We start from the raw sequence: 19,299 nt of genomic DNA, 5'->3' as shown, positions 1-19,299 counted from the left end.
TAGCCTCGGTTTTTTTTATCTTTTTTAGTTACAGTTTTGAACTAGGCTAGAACCCTTTTTTGTTGTTGTGTGTTCTAGTAATGTGTACTGGACATCCACATCGTGCATTTAGTGGATCCCCTCTAGGTTATGAGATGTCTAAAAATTCAACTGTATGTAAAACTAAAGTAGGCCACACCATATAAAACCATGTGAAATCATACATAAACCATCTACCAACACTAAATGCGGCCCACTTGAGTTTGAGTTTTTGAATGGCCTAAATTTTGGTGTGACCCCTTGTCCAAGGGGATACATACAATGAATGGGTTGAATGTATAAACCACATCTCAGTGGGCCCTAATGATCAGGAAGGTTTTAATGGGTGGGTGTCAACTCTCAACTATTGTTAGTGGTGGGGCCCACCTAGTCAAGGATTAGCCAGATTTTTAGGCCCATGGGCCACCGTGGAAGGGTGAACTTGTTGGGTGGATGTCCGACACACATCGCAGTGGGGCTACAGATCTTGATCTCATAATGCCTTTTCTGTATATATGCATGCGTGCACACACATAATGGAGAGAGAATCCCCTCTCTCTATCCTGTTTTACATATCCACATGTCTCAATGAGTGGGTTCCACCCCTGGATAGCCCCACACATCTCCTCAGCCCTGCTCTAAGCAATGCACGTAGGCTCTCATCCTTCTCCTCTATTTAAGATAGATTATGAAAAGACCTAATTCTAGATGATCGACATTGAGAATCATTCAGCTTAGTGGCATTGATCAAAGAAGTGATTTTAATTGTAGACTTTCTGTTTTATATGTTTTAAAAATTGATAATGTCTACACGATGATCTTGAAAATAAAATTATTAGATCTGATTTTTAATTTATATATATATATATATATATATATATAGGGAAGTGGTACTATACGTTCGACCTTACTGTAGCATCCCGTAAGGTCGAGCGCTGTCAGAATGCTGGCTGTCGGATGGAGGCATTTTGCATCCAACGGCTGACGCTTTAACACATGTTGAAGGCGAGAAACTGGTTATACCGGTTTCATTGTGGCTGAGCATGTACACGGCCATCTAAATAGGGTTTTTCTCCCCAATGAGGCCCCAACCGTTCACCCTCTCTCTCTTTCTATCTCACTGGATTCCTACCAGCAGCTACAGCCCTTCTCTCTCCCTCAATCCCTACCACCAGCCAACACCCCTGTGCAGCCCTCCCTCTCCCTCAATACCTACCACCAGCCACATCTCTCTCTCTCTCTCTCTCTCTCCCTACGCCCACGCAGTGCAGACCTCAGATTGAGTGCTAAAGGTAAGGCCTCTGTTTTTTTTGGTATGGTTTCTGTTTTATATCATGAGCACTTGCATTTGGATAACACATCATCATCATCATTTTTTTTTTTTTTTTGGACGAACATTTTTACAAGATCTTAGATATGTACTCCAAATGTGGTTTAGTGGACACAAATGTGTTTCAGTGGACACTGCTTACCATCTGTTTGAGAAAATGCCCAAGCAGAGCTTTACGTCTTCGGACACCATTCTAACGGGGTTTGCGAACAATGGTCAGGAAGAGGAGGCTATTGCAGATATCATGATATATCGGTATGTATCGACAATATTATTTTTGATATGTTAGATTCTTGTACTCTAGGACAGTATTGTATTGTTGACCGGCAATACCGAACATGTTGGGTGATATCAACAATACATAGAACACTGAATTTACCAAATAGCTGGGACAGCTTTTATGATGATGATGATGGCGTGGAATTTTTTTTTTTTAGTGAATAATTTACCTATGCGGACAAGATTTGGATCCTTCATCCCATGGGGCCTCACCATTGATTGAACTCGAAGTGAAATTTTCATTGATTGGAGAATTGGAACTGTCTGATGTTTGATCATTGAACCCAGGCATTTTTGTTTGTTTATTTTTATCCTTTTGTACAGTACAGTTGTGTCTTCCAATGATCATTTGGACGCCACTGACTACGAGGTTAGGATTATCTCTTCAGGGTGATTGTTCTATGGCCCATTCACTATTGGACCTGCTGAATGTACAATCTTGATCTCATTGATGATCTCTGCATACCACCATGCGGATGATAAATAAGTGAAGGTGCTTAGAGGCAAAGGAACTCGCTCCCTGCATATGATTTGCTTTTAATACTTATATTGTCTTCTAGAATAGTATATTTGATACAAGTATGAATTTAATGTTTTTAATACTGTAAAACATTATTTTGTGAAGTATCAACTCTCTTGGGGTATTGCATGTTCATTCCCTGCACTCATTGATTCTTGTCACCAAGGAACCAATCTTGAACTATAAAGGAGTTCTTGGTCAGAAAGAGATGTTAATAGAAAAAGACAAAATCCTTGGTGCATAGGGAACCAATCTTGAACTGTCAAGGGTTTCTTGTCACCAAGGATTTCATCTCTTTCTACTTCTGATTAGGAGTTGACAGTTCTTTCCTTTCAGGGGAAATATTCACCGATGTGGTCGGGAGCCCATACTATGTGGCACCAGAAGTGTTGCGAAAGCGCTACGGTCCTGAGGCTGATGTCTGGAGTGCTGGTGTAATTGTTTACTTTTTGTTAAGCGGGGTCCCTCCATATTGGGCAGGTGAGAGCTTCTCTTCTGGTTTTTTTTTTTTCATGATCCTCCTGACTAAGCATGATTCTAGCAACAATGGCTGACTTTGTTTTCCATTTCTCTATGATGATCCAGAATCCGAGCAAGGAATATTTGAACAGGTTTTGAATGGGGACCTTGACTTTTCATCAGATCCATGGCCTAGTATCTCTGAAAGTGCAAAACATTTAGCAAGGAGAATGCTTATTAGAGACCCAAAAAAGCAGCTGACCACCCATCAAGTTCTGTGTGAGTGTTTTTTTTATAGCTATATCATGTTTTATAATTTAGAGATCTTGAAAGTGGTGAAATATTTATGGTTTTGTTTATTAGTGCAGAAATACTTCTCAATTCTCATTCTAGTTTGTTATCTTCCAATGATGGACATGCTGCTCGCTGTCCAAAATCAAGAAAAATCAGTGGTCTTCAGAAATTTCCTTTAGATGGCACACTATTTAAGCCTTAAGGATAATGAAACCTTATAACTTATAAGCCCTGGTCATTATGCCTTAACAAAGCAAACAGAAAATCTTCATTACAATCTTGCAGCTACACTCGCAAATAGATAGGCCACGCGTGCTTCCATTTGACTGCCTTGAAATATTTCTCTCTGGAAATTCATGTGGCCTCTTGTCCTTTTACAGAAATTATGGATAGTTATGTCATTTTGGGTAGATTGGAAATCATATCCTTCCTAGTAAACTGGGTGGTCCTTTTCTTTTTTCTGCCTGTGTTTAATGTATAGTTGGTTTTCTTGCAGGCCATCCATGGGTTCAGGTTGATGGTATAGCTCCTGATCAGCCTCTTGATTCTGCAGTTCCAAGTCGCATGAAGCAATTCTCTGCTATGAGCAAGATCAAGAAAATGGCCCTCAGAGTGATTCAAGTTGCTTGCTGAAATTTGTGTTGGTAGTAGATGTGATGCACTCTCTACCAAATCTTTGTGAAGTGGAATGGCTTGTCAATTGCAAATTGGGACAGAAAAATTGGGAAATATGAACCCACCTATTTAAAAAATATTAATTAATTAATTTGAATGGTATTTCTGAAATGGTCCCTACTAATGGCTCGGTGGTAGACTCACACGAGTTTCAACACAAAGGTCATGGGTTTGAGTACCCATTGTAGTGTGAGTGGGTGTGTGTTCAAAAAAAAAAATAAGAATGATATTTCTGAAAAAAAAAAAAAAATATTAAAAAATTATTATTATCTGGGAAAAAAAAATTGTATGGCCAATCTGTAGATCAGCCTACACTCATCAACATATAGTTTTTCCATGCTTACATTACCATTTTAAAGGGTGAAAATGGACAAAAAAAAGGATTTTCCCATTGTCTTCTATTTTTCACCTCTAAAATCAATTTTATGTTATTTTATTTGCTTGAAGTTGTAATGTGGAGAAGTCATGCATGAACGTGAATTTTCAACATCTTTTCTTGCTTTATTGAAAAAAAAATGTAAAAGTCTAAAACCACAATTTTCTCTCCTCTCGGGTCCAGCCTAAAATTCCTTTCAAAATCACAATTTCTCCACTGTTCTATTATGTTGATTAGAAATAACTTTAGGAGAGTTGAACTCACATAGGAACAGATTTCCCCAATACTTTTTTCCTTGTTGAATTTTTTTTACCTGAATTTTGGTGATCTGCAATGCTATCATTGGTATTTCTGATATTTTAAAACTATCAATGGATACCAGGTATTTATATATCATACATCAAGTTCAATATTGGGATATATCATGATGTGTCAATGATAATATCATCAACACATTGTAAATATATTATTTCTGGTGTTACTGACCCAATTATACTGAGATTTAGTCAATGTAGTCTATACATAAAACACCCTGTATTTTATTTATTTTGATCTTTCTAGATATACTGTATTTTATATTCTTCTTTTATCATCACTGATCACTAACAACTAGTTGAAGGCGAACTTAACCTTTTACAAGCATTTTGCCCTTGAAAAGTGGAAAAGTGAATTCAGCAGCATAAGAAGAAATGAGTCCCATTTTATTTTTTTCTTTGATCAATCTGAATTTTATTAGGAAAGGGGTCAGTGATCTCCACCATCATAGCCTTGTTTCAGCTTTCATCTTTTTAGATCTTGCTTTTATGGATCTAAAAGGAAATATATTACAATAAATGTGATCTTATTATTGTATGGATTTGTCACTGTTATGTGTTGGGTGTGGTCTATCAGGTCATGCACTAGCAATGTTAAAAGACACCATTATTATACAATTTTTTTAGGCACTAGCTACGGATTTTAGCCATAGCTCTGAATATTAGAACCGTAGCTGTTTCTGACTTCAGCCTATTGCTATGGCCCTGGTTCTAGTTTTATCTACAAATATAATCCGAAGCTAAATGTATTTGTGAACTACGGGGAGTAAAGCTACGTATTAAATTCGTAGCCTTATATTCGAGACCTATGCCTAAGGGCCAATTGCTACGGACTATAACCGTAGCTATTTGGGAACATGCATTCCATCATTGCTGCCCACCCGGAAGCATGTGTTTTATCATCCACACCATCCATCTTCTTGTTCTATGGCCCAACAAAGTGTGATCCACTTGTGACATATGAGTTCACATCATGGACGTCTAGCTGTTCATAGTGGACACATAGCGCCCAATTATGTGTCTTGGCGAGACGTCTAGCAAGTGGACAGATACAGTATACGATATCAGCCCGAGGTCTTGCTGCTGAAATAGCAGAAAAAATGGCTGCAAAACAGTAAAACAGAAAACTGTATATATCAGACCATTATTCATCAAACTTGAAGGTGGTGTGTAAAAAGTGGAGATAAGTGGTAAAAGAAACCCAGAATAGATTACTGGAAAGAACTTAGAAACACTAAAAAAGGGTCAAATACAATCATTCATTCATTCATTCAATCAAAAACAATACAAGAAAGAACTTAGAAACACAAAAAAAAAGAGGGTCAAATACAATCATTCATAAAAGCACAATACCAACAAAATAGTTGATCTTCAAAATTGTCCTCTTTTCTAATTTCATAAAAGGAAGTGATTGGATGGAAGAGGAACTGCATATAATCATGGTATGCTAATGTGCCAAAGCAAAGGAAAGATGAGAGATGTTCTTCCAGTAAAAGCATCTAGCCAGGAATATTTCTGTTCCAGAGTGTTCCTAATTAGAGAAATTCACCATGTAGGAAAAGGTCTTCGTTAGAAGTGCAATCACATAGGATTTTGGTTCAAGTCAAAGGGGATGAAGGTTGTTGAGTAAACACCATTCAATCAGAAAAGCCAAACCCATATGTGCAAATATTCTAAAAGTGATTTGGGAACATATAAGAATCCTCCTAAATGGCTATGAACTAACTCAAGGCATGTTGGGCTACCAATGCACCACTGCAATCCAAATGAGTGTCAGTGCAACAAACCGTCCATCAATCATCATTTTAGTCTTGTCCTAGCAACACCATCAACATAAATTGAAATTATTCTCATAGCAGCTTGTGGTTAATGATCAGTGCTACCAATGCACCTCAATCATCATTTTAGCCCATGTCCTAGGAACACCCATCAACATAAATTGGAATTATTCTCATAGCAGCCTATGGCGAAGGAACGGTGCTACCAATGCACTGTTACAATCCAAATAAGTGTCAGCCAAGAAACTTGTCCATCAATCATGCACCATTACAATTTAAATAAGTGTCAGCCAAGAAACTTGTCCATCAATCATCATTTTAGCATTTCCCTAGCAACACCCATCAACATTAATTGAAATTATTTTCATAGCAGCTTATGTGATTGATTGGAGCTACAACGGCCACCTTGGCAACAAACAACAATAGATCCTATAAAAAGGAATAAATGCTAAAAGTCCGATTTCTTCACAAATGATTGGGTCAATGTACACGGCCATATAAATAGGACATGGACTCTCACAAGGGCACCATCTCAAAGCATCTGTGTCTTGGCTACCATCATCCCTTGAATATTTACCATCACATATAGGACAGGGACTCTCAGAAGGGCACCATCTAATGCTTCTAGTCAAAGCATCTTTGTGTTGGCCACTGCCATCTGTCGAATATTTACTTTCATAAATAGAGCAAGGAGTATTCTCATAAGGCCGCCGTCTGATACCTCTTGTTGAAGCACTCGAACTAGTGATAAAATTATGTATCCAAGCAGAACATCTCATATCAATGTAATATGTCAATCTCAAACCACCATCACCTCCACCATGGCATTTCTTGATAGACGCAACCTTCACATATGATAAAAACCATTATTCCCAGAATGGGAACTAGCAATCCTGAGTGGTGCAATAGCAATAGTAGAAGGCTTGGGCCCTACATATTTCTCACTAAAAGGAGTATTAAGTATCGAGGAGGTCATTCTCATCTTTGAGAAGTCAGTCCAACAATGCCATCTTCCATGCATCAGTACCAGAGCTAAGATTGGAGGGTGAAATCTTGGAAAGCATTGTTGAAAGAAGACAGGAACTGCAAGTAATGAAAATTTATGAGGATTACATGAGATTCATAAGGAGAGATTTGATATAATAAAGTAAACTGAATTTTGGAATTTTCTTGTTTGAGTAAAACAAGGAGAGGTAAAAGAGCATATATATGATCTACAAAATGAGTAAATCATCTCTATGGTCCCAGCCTATGTCTATGAGACATCCATTGTATCCATTCATCATCACCTCATCAATTGCATTCACAACACTATATGCAGTAAAGACCCCCAATAAACATACGCCCATCAGGCCTCAGCCCTGCTTGCTTGAACCGGTTGAGCATGTCAATAGCCTTCTCTCCATGACCATTGTTCGCAAACCCCGTTAGAATGGTGTCCCAAGATGTAAAGCTCTGCTTGGGCATTTTCTCAAACAGATGGTAAGCATTGTCCACTGAACCACATTTGGAGTACATATCTAAGATCTTGTAAAAATGTTCGTCAAAAAAAAATAAAATCATGATGATGATGTGTTATCCAAATGCAAGTGCTCATGATGTAAAACAGAAACCATACCAAAAAAACAGAGGCCTTAACTTTAATGCTCAATCTGAGGTCTGCACTGCATGGAGAGAGAGAGAGAGAGAGAGAGAGAGAGAGAGAGGCGGACGTGGCTGGTGGTAGGGATTGAGGGAGAGGGAGGGTTGCACAGGGGTGTGGCTGGTGGTAGGGATTGAGGGAGAGGAAGGGCTGCACAGGGATGTGGCTGGTGGTAGGGATTCAGGGAGAGAGAAGGGCTGTACAGGGATGTAGCTGCTGGTAGGAATCCAGCGAGATAGAAAGAGAGATAAGGTGAACGGTTGGGGCCTCATTGGGGAGAAAAACCCTATTTAGATGGCCGTGTACATGCTCGGCCACAATGAAACCAGTATAACCGGTTTCTCTCCTTCAACATGTGTTAAAGCGTCAGCCGTTGGATGCAAAATGCCTCCATCCGACGGCCAGCATTCTGACAGCGCTTGACCTTACGGGATGCAACAGTAAGGTCGAGCGTATAGTACCTTTTCCCATATATATATTGCTGCGTTTTAAAAATACTAACATTGCACACATTGGGAAGTTGGTATCGATTTAAAAACTGTTAAAAATAAGTAGGCTGTAGGCAAGTCCATTTTCAGAATTTATGTTGGGATCTGTGGCCGGTATGTGCAAGATCCATTCCACTCATTAGGTAAGCTGCCTTGGTTAAAAAAAACCAGGTTAGCCCACTCATCAATTGAGTTAAAACTTATAATTATGTGAGAGAACTTGATGATTAGAAAAGAAAAAAAATAAAAATAATTCATATTTGACATGCATGACATATCCTACAGATGAGTCAATGGGCTAGGGCATGTTCATTTTGGGCCCCACCTTATGAATGGTATATACATGCTATGAGTGACGGATTTGATCAGATTGAGATGGATGGACCCTGGGCACTTTCGACATTTTAGGGGTTGGATCAAGTGGTGCTCACTCATTACTCGATCTTGATCACATGAGGAAAGAAGACTTGGAATATTGGCAGTGGCAGTGGCACATATTCAACATACATGTGTGGTGAACATGATAAGTGGACCAGCCTAGCTTTTACAGCAAATGTTGTTGTTAATAGCCACACACAAAATGAATCAGATCTTGTGCATGCATGCCAACCTGTTTATGTAGTTCAGATGCAATAGCACTATCTTTATTATATTAACTGTATATTTGAAGATGTTAATGAGAACCATTGATGCGATTCTTTGTATAACGGTCCATCTTCAAGGTGGCCCACTTAATCCCCAGTTCCAATTATAAAAAACATCAAATTCCATATTTCATTGATCACAGGAATTAACAAAGAAAAGCTTCTTGCATAGTATCCATACATCATAAGACACACGAAACAAATCAACGGCCACAAAAGTGTGATGGCCACATCGATGCCGAACTTAAGAGATTATGGGGCAACGTTCAATGTGTTTGCAACGTCAATGACGAATCGGTTTCTCACATCTCCTCTTGCGAGCTGCTCTATGGTTGTGTTTTACATAATCCATGAAGATTACCTCAACATCAGCCGTTATGTTGTTCTTCCCAGCGTAATCTATCATTTCTTGCGTTTCTTTCATGCCTCTGATTCCACTTCCAGCCACGATCTTCCTCCCTATTAATATCAAATTACAATTAGTTAATGGCACGTTTGGATGCCCCTTAAATATAGTGAGTCTAAATTTTGATAGAATGCATGGTTATTTATTGCACTGTGTTAGAGGTGGGCGAGATGGGCCATTGGGTTTTTGGGCCCACCTAGCCTAGTTCAAGATTTGACTCCTTTACAATACATTGGTCCACGTAGTCCAAGGCTGAAACCCCACCTTTCAATGTGGGTCCGACACTTCCTACAATTGGGATCTTTGTTACCCATCATTTAGTGATATGGACTGCTAATCCTTTTTTACCCTTAGCCAAATTACATGTGGCCCATAGTTGGTGATCCAGATCCTAAAATTTCATTCCCAGTAATGATGATTACTCACCCATGATTAAAGGAATGATGGGAAGCTCGAATGGCTTGATGTTGACCCCCACCAAAACTAACTTTCCATTGGGCTTCAGCAGATTGATAAACGGTTAAAGTGAGTGAGGGGTAGGGACTGTATCAATGATACCGTCCAAAGTGTCCATGGCCACCTGCAACATAACAACAAATAGAAAATAACATTAGCAATAGTGGTAATCCACTATTTTTTATTAATCTAACTTAGCCCAGCAAACTTTACATCTAGGGCCCACCTTTTGGTGAGCGAAACTATTCATAAGATAGGCAATCAGATGATCCTAACCATCTAGTTAAGTTCTATTGAATGCATACCATTGGTTGTAACTGGCCAAGCAAAAGCTACCACTGGGATGATCCAATAGGGACGATTAAGGGGACCCATCCCATGAAAGGTGGGCCGAATCGTGACCATTTCCGAATAAAAAAATGGAAGAAAATAATAATTGTTTATTGGAAATACAACCCTTGGATCATGATAAGGTGATTATCAAATGGATTGAAGACTTGGAAGCTCGTATGACTCATTTAGTACTGAGTTGAGTCGTGACTACTCAGCGCAGTTGTGGGGTGACTTGCTCGAGCCCAGCATATTTTAAATGTAGACTCATGGTGCTGAACCAGGTTTGAGTTTACTTGGACAGTGAATGGCGCCTGACTCGGTCCAGTGGTCAATCTTTGATATTACCAACCTAGAATATGGTAGGCCCATACCTGACAAATATCTTCTGGTGGTCATTCCTTTTTGTGGCACCATCTATGGCCACTCCACATAGGATTTCATTCCTCTTTGCTAAGAAGATGGTTGATTCAAGAAAATCATTATTCTCCGTAATCTAAATAAAAATGGGTCTAACCTGCATTTTCTCAGAGTCATGGCTCACCAAAAATGAGTCAGCACCAAGTCGCTCGATCGCTTCCTTCTCTTTGTTTGGGGACGTGCTTATCACCGTGACCTTCATTCCAAAAGCCTTTGCAAACTTCACCGCGACATGGCCCAACCCACCAAGCCCAACTACACCCAAACTCATGCCGGGCTTGCAAAGATCGAAATACTTCATCGGGCTATACACGGTAATCCCAGCACATAATAGCGGTGCTGTTCCATCTAGGGGTAGGTTGTTGGGCAAGTGGACCACGAAGTGCTCATTGACAACAACCATATCAGAGTATCCACCTTGTGTGACCGTCCCGTCATAGCAAGTACCACCATAGGTGGCTATCGGTTTTGAGCATTGGTTCTCAAGATCCTGCTCGCAACAATTGCATGCACGACATGAGCCGATCAAGCACCCTACACCCACCTTGTCTCCAATTTTGAACTTTGTTACGTTGTGGCCCACCTGGGTCAAAATTCCCACGATCCCATGCCTACAGTGGGACATCAAACAAGAGTAAGAATATATCTCTTTGTTTTCATCATGAAGTGCACTTGGGTTATTTGGGTGCATGGTTTTAAGACTCGGATGACTCATTGGGTACTCAGATGAGGAGGGGCTGGGACCATTTGTGGGGAATCATCTGGTGTTGATTTGGATCGTGTTTGACTGAGTCCAATTCAAGCTGGATGAGTCGGACCAAGTCTTAAAACCTTCTTTGGAAATCCAATGCACGTCTGGGTGAATCCTACCGCCTGTTGGATCAAGATCATTCATTAAATCTAATCCTCGTGAAAGATTTCTTTAGAAAATGATCTTGACCATCAATTGCTTAGGCCTTTGATTAATTGGATGCTCAGAATGGTCCAACCAGCGTACATTTTCTTGGTAGCCCAAGAAATGTACATTAGACCAAATGGATGATCCGGATCAATTGATCAAATATCCAAGTGTCCTGACTTTTCTATGGTGAAGGGGCTCCATGTGATCAATCCCCATCACCATTTAAGAAATCGTGGTGAATTATCTGTGGGGGTCGGGCCTGGGAAACATCGACGTCAATCCAGGCTGTACGGATCATAGACCTAGCCATCAATGAAGTCTATGCCCTACTGATAAGACAATCTAAATCATCTGGTTTCATAAAATGACTTTCGATTCCTGACCATTTTTCTTCTAACTGTCCGCATGACATCCACCAATCAGATGGTTAAAATCTTCTAATGAGTGCTTTTCAACCCAGGCCCTATGCATAGTAGGGCCTACTCAAAAGTAAGGGAAAAAATAAGAGTATTATAAGATAAATGTACCCGGGAATGAGCGGGTATGAAGAATTCCCAAAATCATTCTTAACGAAGTGAAGATCCGTGTGACAGATTCCACAGTAGAGTATCTTTATGGTAACATCATCCTCCCCGTTGGCCCCGAAAACATCAACTCATTTCTATATATAATACAACCAAAACATTTCAATAGAAGCACCTAAAGAAAGAATACCTTAATTAACTAATAATGAATAGCTATATACTCTGAAACTCACTGTGTAAACAAACTCTAAAAAAGAATACCTTCCAGAGAATTTGAAGGGTGAGAGGATTCCTGAGGCATCCCTGGCTGTCCAACCAAAGGCCTTTTGAATGTATTCTTGTTCTGCAGATTTCTCCATCTTCTCTTTGGGTTGTGAGACTGGAAAATAACAGCTAAGCTTTTCTATCTTTTACTTGGAAGGGGAGAAGAAGAGAATCTGTTCATGTTGGAGGTTTTGGTTTGGATTATATATAATAGCTTTTGTGTATTTTTTAGTTCTTATAGGTGAGCTAATGACTCTAGTTAATGGAAATTGGTTTGATCTAACTCGTGTGATACATGATTGTTATTATTAAAACCATACCAATGAGAGTGAACATTTAGGATTGAGCATATCTCTTATAGGTGAGCTAATTAATGACTCTGCACTACAAGAAACTGCTGCATTACCGACACTTTTTTGCTGGTGGCCAACATGCACCGCCGGCGAGCATCCCAAAAATCTATTCTATTGGGTTGGAGTAACCTTTGAAGACAGTAACCGAAACCCGCTACTGACGAAGGTCCATTAAAAAAGAAAAAAGAAAACCCTAACTCCCCCTTTCTCATTCTCTCTCTCCATCCCTCCCTCTCTCACTTCCAAAACCCACGGCCTCTCTCTCTCTCTCTCTCCCCCCCCCCCCCCCCCATTCCATCCTCCCAAAACCGACAACCTATCTCTCTCACTTTAAATGCTAGAGGAGAGAGCTCCCCTTTGGATTTGCAGATCTCAACGAGCTCATGTAATTTCAATGGCAGACCTGTTCGATTCTCGCGCTCGCATTGGATTTAAGGTTTCTTCTAATTTCTTGTTCCCCGTTTTATCGATTTAGGGTAAGAGAGAATGTGATCCTTTCGATCTCCTCCTCCTCCATTGTAACGTAGGGTTTCATCGAAGTCTATTCTGTTTTCTAGGGTTTTCTTAAGTCGCATGTGTTATCCAACGAATTTTGGGGGTTTCTGGAGTTGCACTTTGATGTCAAGATTGTTTCATGGGATTTTTATTTTTTTATCTATTTTTGTCGTTGTTTGATGATTTAGATCTTTTGCATATTAAATTTTAAATTTTTTTTTTTTAATTATAGAGATCTTTTTTGGTGTAGTTCTTTGATTAGGAGGAAAAAACAGAGAACTATGTGGATTTGTAGGGAGTATCTGTTGAGCATCTGTTGCTTCGCTTTCTCTCATGCAGATGCTGTACGAAAGCATGAAAAAGAAGGTAGAGAGGGTGGTAGAAAGGGGTCGCTTGATAGACGGTGAGATCGATGATAGTGAGGCTTTCAAGAAATGGACAGATGGATTTACTCGTCATGATCATCCTGCAGTTGTTTAGGTTTTTTCTCTATCCCTCTACTGGCGTGTGGCTCGTAAACGGAACTTTATCGAAGTTTTCAATGGTGGGTATCATTATCCCCGCCATTTCCCGTGGTGTGGTCCACTTGAGCTTTGATCTGCTTTGTTTTTGGGCTCATGCCTTAAAATGGATGGACATAGGAGACATGAAACGCATACATGAGCTGAAAAAATGGATGGACAGCATTGATAGAAAACACATACATCACAGTGGATCCCTCCTAATGATGTATGATAATATTAGTTTGAAAATCATTTGGGCATTTCCTACTTACCCTTCCTAATGATGTATGATAATACATATAGGACTTGATCAAAACCGAGCAATTACAGGAACCGACCCAGCAGCATCCAAAACTGCCTGCAGGTTGGCTGGAACACAGCTTTGAGAAGATCCAAAATCAGCCCTACTTCGACCTGGCCACTCTGAGCACAGCCTAACTCTAATTCAGCAACTAAAAAACTTCATCATCCAGTCCCTTTGAAACATTGGCTTGCCATCTTCTGACCAAAATCCACTTGGAAATGTGGCTGCAAATGCAAATGACCAAAAAACTTTGGCCGACGACCAACAATCTTAGCATAGGCGTCCAAGAAGATCACTCAAAACCACTTCATCGCCTTGCCCGAGAAGATCCCCAAGCTGCAAACATGCAAACAAACAAAACAAACATAGACCACTCCTCAACCTGAAAAACCAAAAACTGTCCTAGGATAACAAACCAAGGACTTCCATCACTTGCTAGATCTAATACTCTCAATAATTTAAATTCTAAAACCATTCTACATAAAGAGGAAGAGGACAACTCCTTGTCTTATATGGTCTTGGGTCAACCTTTTTGCATGGCTCAAATATCCTGTATTGAAACTCGTCACAACATCATGGTTTTTGGTCATTAGGCTCATTGAGTGAATGCAAGTTGTTCTCTTGGTTTGTCACTTTTGTGCTTGTTTTGTGGCTATTCTCAATGTCCATGATCTCCCAAGTACAGTTGCTCATTGAGATCATGGATAAGGCTTAGATGATGGCATTGCTCAACAATTTGGCTTAGGTACATTTTTGGGTTTCAATTATTGTTCTTTTTTCACTTGATGTATGATAAATTCTCTTCCTTGTGGTTCTTTCGCTGGATTTAGATAATATTTATAAATTCTAATTTTTTTTAATGGGATTCTAATTCAGGGAAGCCTTTGCTCTTTATAATTTTGTTGAATGACAGTTTGCTCTTTATAATTCTAATTCTGATGATAAAATAAAATAATTTTATTATAGATTTAGTTCAGTTGTCCTTTTATAACTGGAATTAGTTTGTGTTTCAAAATACTAAATCTCTAGCCAATTTGAAGTGGCACTGGCAAAATCATGTACAAATCCATGTGTTCTATTTATCTGTTACTTTTTCAGTATGACAAGTAATTCTGGAAGAGAAACATATTCTATATGGTCAATGCATTTATTTTTTTACTTTTTATCATACATTCTAAAACTGTGCTGCTCGTGTTACCCATTCGTTTTGACTTAAATAACCTATACAATCTCCTAGTTGATGTATAGAAAGGCTGAAAATTGCATTGCACATGCATCATTGCGTAGGATAATCCTTGTACCAGTTCTTTTGCTTACATGCTTTGTTTTATGCTAAAGGAGTGTCTATTTGACGATAGCAACAGCACGCCCAGAGACATTATTTGCTGATACAGCTATCGCGGTGCATCCTGAGGTATTATTGTGCTGTTTGACTGGTCATTTTAGAACTGGACAGCCCTTTTAACGATCAGGGGATTCCAATTGGATCTGTGCTTTAAAATTTTTATTATTATTTAGCATTAGCATTTTTCTTCAATATTCTGTTTTCTAGTTTAGCGTCAATGTTTTGTCTGCCTTCTTCTTTTCCTAAATTTATAACTGGATATCGTGATACATTGGCATTAAGGCTTTAGATGACGATGACAATGAAGGGCTGGATTTTGTGACAACTTGAGAATCTACTTTTAGAGATTGTTGAATGATGATGCTGTCACAAGATAGAATTAGGAGGGGCCTTAGATCTTGGAAGGTTGGAAAGGCATATGTATTATCATACATCATTAGGAAGGGTAAGTAGGAAATGCCCAAATGATTTTCAAACTGATATGTATGGCTTCTAATAGAGCTTTGAATCAGGTTTTGATCAGAATCTTTTTTTTTTGTCTTTTTTTCCTTGTTTTTTACCCTTTGTTTCAAGTTGAGAAATTTCTAGCGATTTTAGAGGATAATGCTGATTGATGCTTCAGTTGTTTTAGTATTTCCAAAACAGCTAAAAGAGATAGGTAAAGTAATCATCAGTCTTAATTTCCAACTTGTATTGCTGTGTCTGCAGAAGATTCGAGTATTTCCGTATTTGCACCCAACATGAAGCTTGTAGTTGGCTGTAAAATATCAATCATGAATAGAGTAATAGATGCTTGCCCACCTCTATACATGAATCTGCTCCGCTTCCTGTCATATTTTGTGCAACCATATTTCAGATTTTTCTCCAGGTGGAAATTAATTTAGATGGTTCTATTGAAAGCACCTTTATTTCTTTCTTTGTTTTAAAGTGCATCCTAGAGACTTTTGTATCAGACTGAATTGATGGAAGGATTGAATGTCATTAAAACATCTCAATAGGCCCTGCACGTCAATTTGTATGTTCAGCTTATCCTAGAGACATTTGTATCAGACTATGAATTGAATTGGCTCTAATGATCCTAGCTTTCTTTCACTGTTTGGATTTTTAGAATTTAATGCTAGATGGCATGTATTTTAGACTTGATGGGTTCCGTATTAATGAAGATTATAGATGCAAAAACGGGAAAGAAGAAACATGTTACAATTTCTGTTGATGATGTAATTCGACCGAACACATCATTGTCTGATTTAGCAAAGCTCAAACATGCATTTAAGGAGGGTGGATTTCAACAGATTGTTGAGGTCCATGATTTCAACAGTCTGATTCAAGTAACCATTTACGGAGGGTGCAAAAATTACCATCACTGAACCCAGACCTGGAGCAACAGAGACTGCGATTATAATATCTGGAACACCTGAGCAGACACATGCTGCACAGAGTCTTCTTCAAGCATTTGTACTGAGTGAACAGGGCACTCCTTTACTTGTTGCATTGGACTGGTAAACTTCTTCATCATCATCATAGCCTTGTCCCAACTATTTGGAGTCAGCTTTATGCAAGTCCCTACCCTAGGTTAGTGAACAATCTTTAAAATTTTGTTATGGAAATCTGTACCCATGCATTGTTGGAGAATCTGACAAACCTCTGCATTCTCAGATTGCATCGAAAAGCAAACAAGGGAAAGGAAATGGCTGGTTATACACAAAGGGTTTTTTCTGCTGGAGTACTTACGTTCTAAAGGAGAGGAGAGTAGAGGGAGTATCAATGCTCTGATTTGTGGATTGATGGATGCTCTGATTTGAAGCTCAATGCTTGACCATGGCGCCTGAGCATCCTCCTGTGTGGACTGGTCTCTATCCTGGTTTCTTTCCCAATTTTGAGGTAATCTCCTGATCATGGCCCTTTTGGATGGACTGCCAAACCCATGGTTGAAGACGAAACCCTCGGTTTGTTCTGAAACTAGGTTAATTGGGTCTCTTTGTGGCCCACTGAATAAGATGAAACTATACATCGCTGTGATTTCCATCATTGCTATGATTGCTTTGAAGGAAGGGATGAGCCATTACACGCTTGTAGTTTATCGACACATTGTAGCGACGGCTCTGATTGCACCCATTGCGGTTGCATTAGAAAGGTATACTCCCCTCTCTGGTTGTACTGATATTGATAGTGGAATGATCTGGTGGGCTGCGTGTATTGGAATCTATGTCACTTATCTGGACCGTCCATTAGGTTCAGTTCACTCTTCATAAGCGGCCTAAAATAATTATGCTAATCAGATGATCCACACCATCCAGTAAAAGGCATGTAGAAATTGAGGGACGAGATTGTTCACTTAGGTTAGGTTGATTAAACTCTATTTTAAAATTCAAAATTTATTATTTAATGCATATAAAATTACTGGAAATGGATACATTAGTTGAAATACACAAAATAGAACTCAATCGTGCATTGTACAGTTCTGGCATCCGTCATTTTCTGTGGTTTTATAACGAAATCTTTCTTACTGGACCAGTAACTCAGTGGAGTCATACCGAGTCGTATTGAGTTGACTCAGAAACCCGAAGATATGCATTATTTGATTGATTTCTTCTTAATAGTCAGGACCTATTAAGCAGCTGTTCCTTCACAAGCTCAATCGCTCATAGGTGCATATATATCCAAATGCACAGAACCAGTGGGCTGCAGGTTATGGACTTCAACCTCAAGCTTGGCCACAGGCTCCTCAAGCACCGGGCCAGCAGTGGAATCCTGCCTATTCTCGTCAGGTATGAGGTGAACTAGTTGACACACAGGAAATTTGATTGTAAAGCACGTCTTGGTTGATATGCGAGTAGGATACATGGATACATGAGGGGTATGTTTAACATGGATACCTCTAAGAACTTACGGTGGTCTTGAAATTTTGCTCGTCTTACCTCACATTTTGTTGCAAGAGTTATTTTCATGACTCAATATTGGTATTTCTTCCATAATTAAGTCGGAATTGTTGTCCCAAACAGATGGAAACCATCCAGCTCCAAGGATCTCAGTGATGGTCAATATGACTTCAAATTCTGAGGGAGCCTATAGTTCTGCCTGGCCCATCTATGGATGAAATAAATGTTGTCAATAAAAACTTAATGATGGATGGAGAGTTTCAAATTGCTGGGCCTAAACAAGAGGTTTGTGTTCTGCCTCTCTCACATTGCTTGGACTTTTTCGTTGTCTGAATGTAAATTTCATTTATATCGCAGGCACACACAGTTAGGCTTGAGAGTGTTGTCAAGTAGGCAAGTTGGTTATATTTACTCTGGAGCCTTTCTATTCAGTCCATTTGACATGAGTTCCTCATTTTCTACAATCCAATGATCTTCTAATTATAGTATTGTTTGTCAGCTGAAGTTATGGATGAGGTGCCTACAGATGAAATTGATTTGTAATGGTTTTCTGGCAATTTACGACTTGATGACTGTGATAATGGTCGTGAACATTGGAGTATATCCGATGGCAACAACTTCAGAGACCGTAGCCGGCATTATTTATTTGACAAAAGCAAGGTTGTTTGATGCTTTCTTTAATGCTAGTGAATATTTTTTTGTCTAGCTTTCCATCATTATTTAACTGCACAAATGTGGCCAATGGGAAGCTCGTATGGGGCAGTTCCTTGGCAAGAAGTGAGAGTCCCTGGATCCAATTCATCTTTATAGACAATCATCTCTTAGGTGTAGATTTTTTTGGTGCATGGTTCAGTGTCATCATCTTGAACCTGAAATTGGGTTTTGGAACTTGTAACCAGGGTCTTTTAGCTCCTCTGCATTTTGTTTGCTAATTCTCACTATATTTTAGCTTCTCTTCTTCTCCTTTCCCTCCCCCACCCCCCACTTTCGTGAGGCGGATTTTCAGATCTTGCAGACCTTGAACATGTTAGCTTACTTGAATTTCACTGTTTTGTTCTTTACATAGTTTCCTGTGTCTCCACATATCCAGGTCTCATCTTTTTGTCTAGGGCAAGAATCTGATATTTGCTTTTCTTTTTGTGCAAGGTGAAAATCTGATATTTTCTGTTTTTACTCTGTATAGGGGAGTAACTGCTGAGCTACTAATGGCTGGATAGATAAATGTTGGAATATCTTGGATTCATCAATTGAGTATTATTGCCTGGATGACTTATGGAAGCAGCAATTAAGAGTTAAGTGGTT

General features: G+C 39.2%; 1 protein-coding gene, 2 long non-coding RNA genes and 1 pseudogene across 5 annotated transcripts; 2 read left to right on the top strand and 2 right to left on the bottom strand.

Moving 5' to 3' along the window:
• The first annotated feature begins 1,445 nt into the window (after positions 1 to 1,445).
• Positions 1,446 to 3,992, top strand: LOC131219983 (calcium-dependent protein kinase 1-like). Its single transcript, XM_058214963.1, has 6 exons — positions 1,446 to 1,603; positions 1,952 to 2,017; positions 2,253 to 2,344; positions 2,460 to 2,627; positions 2,733 to 2,885; positions 3,397 to 3,992. Exons 1-6 carry the CDS (start codon positions 1,446 to 1,448, stop codon positions 3,531 to 3,533), a joined length of 774 nt encoding a protein of 257 aa, XP_058070946.1. The 3' UTR covers positions 3,534 to 3,992.
• A 4,963-nt stretch (positions 3,993 to 8,955) lies between these two features.
• LOC131221115 (probable mannitol dehydrogenase) lies at positions 8,956 to 12,279 on the bottom strand (annotated as a pseudogene).
• A 256-nt stretch (positions 12,280 to 12,535) lies between these two features.
• LOC131221112 (uncharacterized) lies at positions 12,536 to 17,078 on the top strand. 3 transcript variants are annotated; one of them, XR_009158986.1, is made up of 5 exons: positions 12,536 to 12,907; positions 13,306 to 13,446; positions 15,112 to 15,187; positions 15,401 to 15,776; positions 16,775 to 17,078. It is a non-coding gene; the product is annotated as an uncharacterized LOC131221112 (long non-coding RNA). The 3 variants fall into 3 exon arrangements; XR_009158988.1 differs by having other exon boundaries at positions 12,894 to 12,947; positions 13,217 to 13,446; XR_009158987.1 differs by having other exon boundaries at positions 12,896 to 12,947; positions 13,199 to 13,446.
• On the bottom strand, positions 15,110 to 15,997 carry LOC131221113 (uncharacterized). The gene is made up of 2 exons (XR_009158989.1): positions 15,854 to 15,997; positions 15,110 to 15,182 (listed from the first exon to the last, which is right to left on the bottom strand). It is a non-coding gene; the product is annotated as an uncharacterized LOC131221113 (long non-coding RNA).
• Positions 17,079 to 19,299: the final 2,221 nt, after the last annotated feature.

Source organism: Magnolia sinica, chromosome 12 (assembly GCF_029962835.1).
Source record: "Magnolia sinica isolate HGM2019 chromosome 12, MsV1, whole genome shotgun sequence".
NCBI classification, from domain to species: domain Eukaryota; kingdom Viridiplantae; phylum Streptophyta; class Magnoliopsida; order Magnoliales; family Magnoliaceae; genus Magnolia; species Magnolia sinica.
This window is presented reverse-complemented; position numbering and strand designations above follow the sequence as displayed.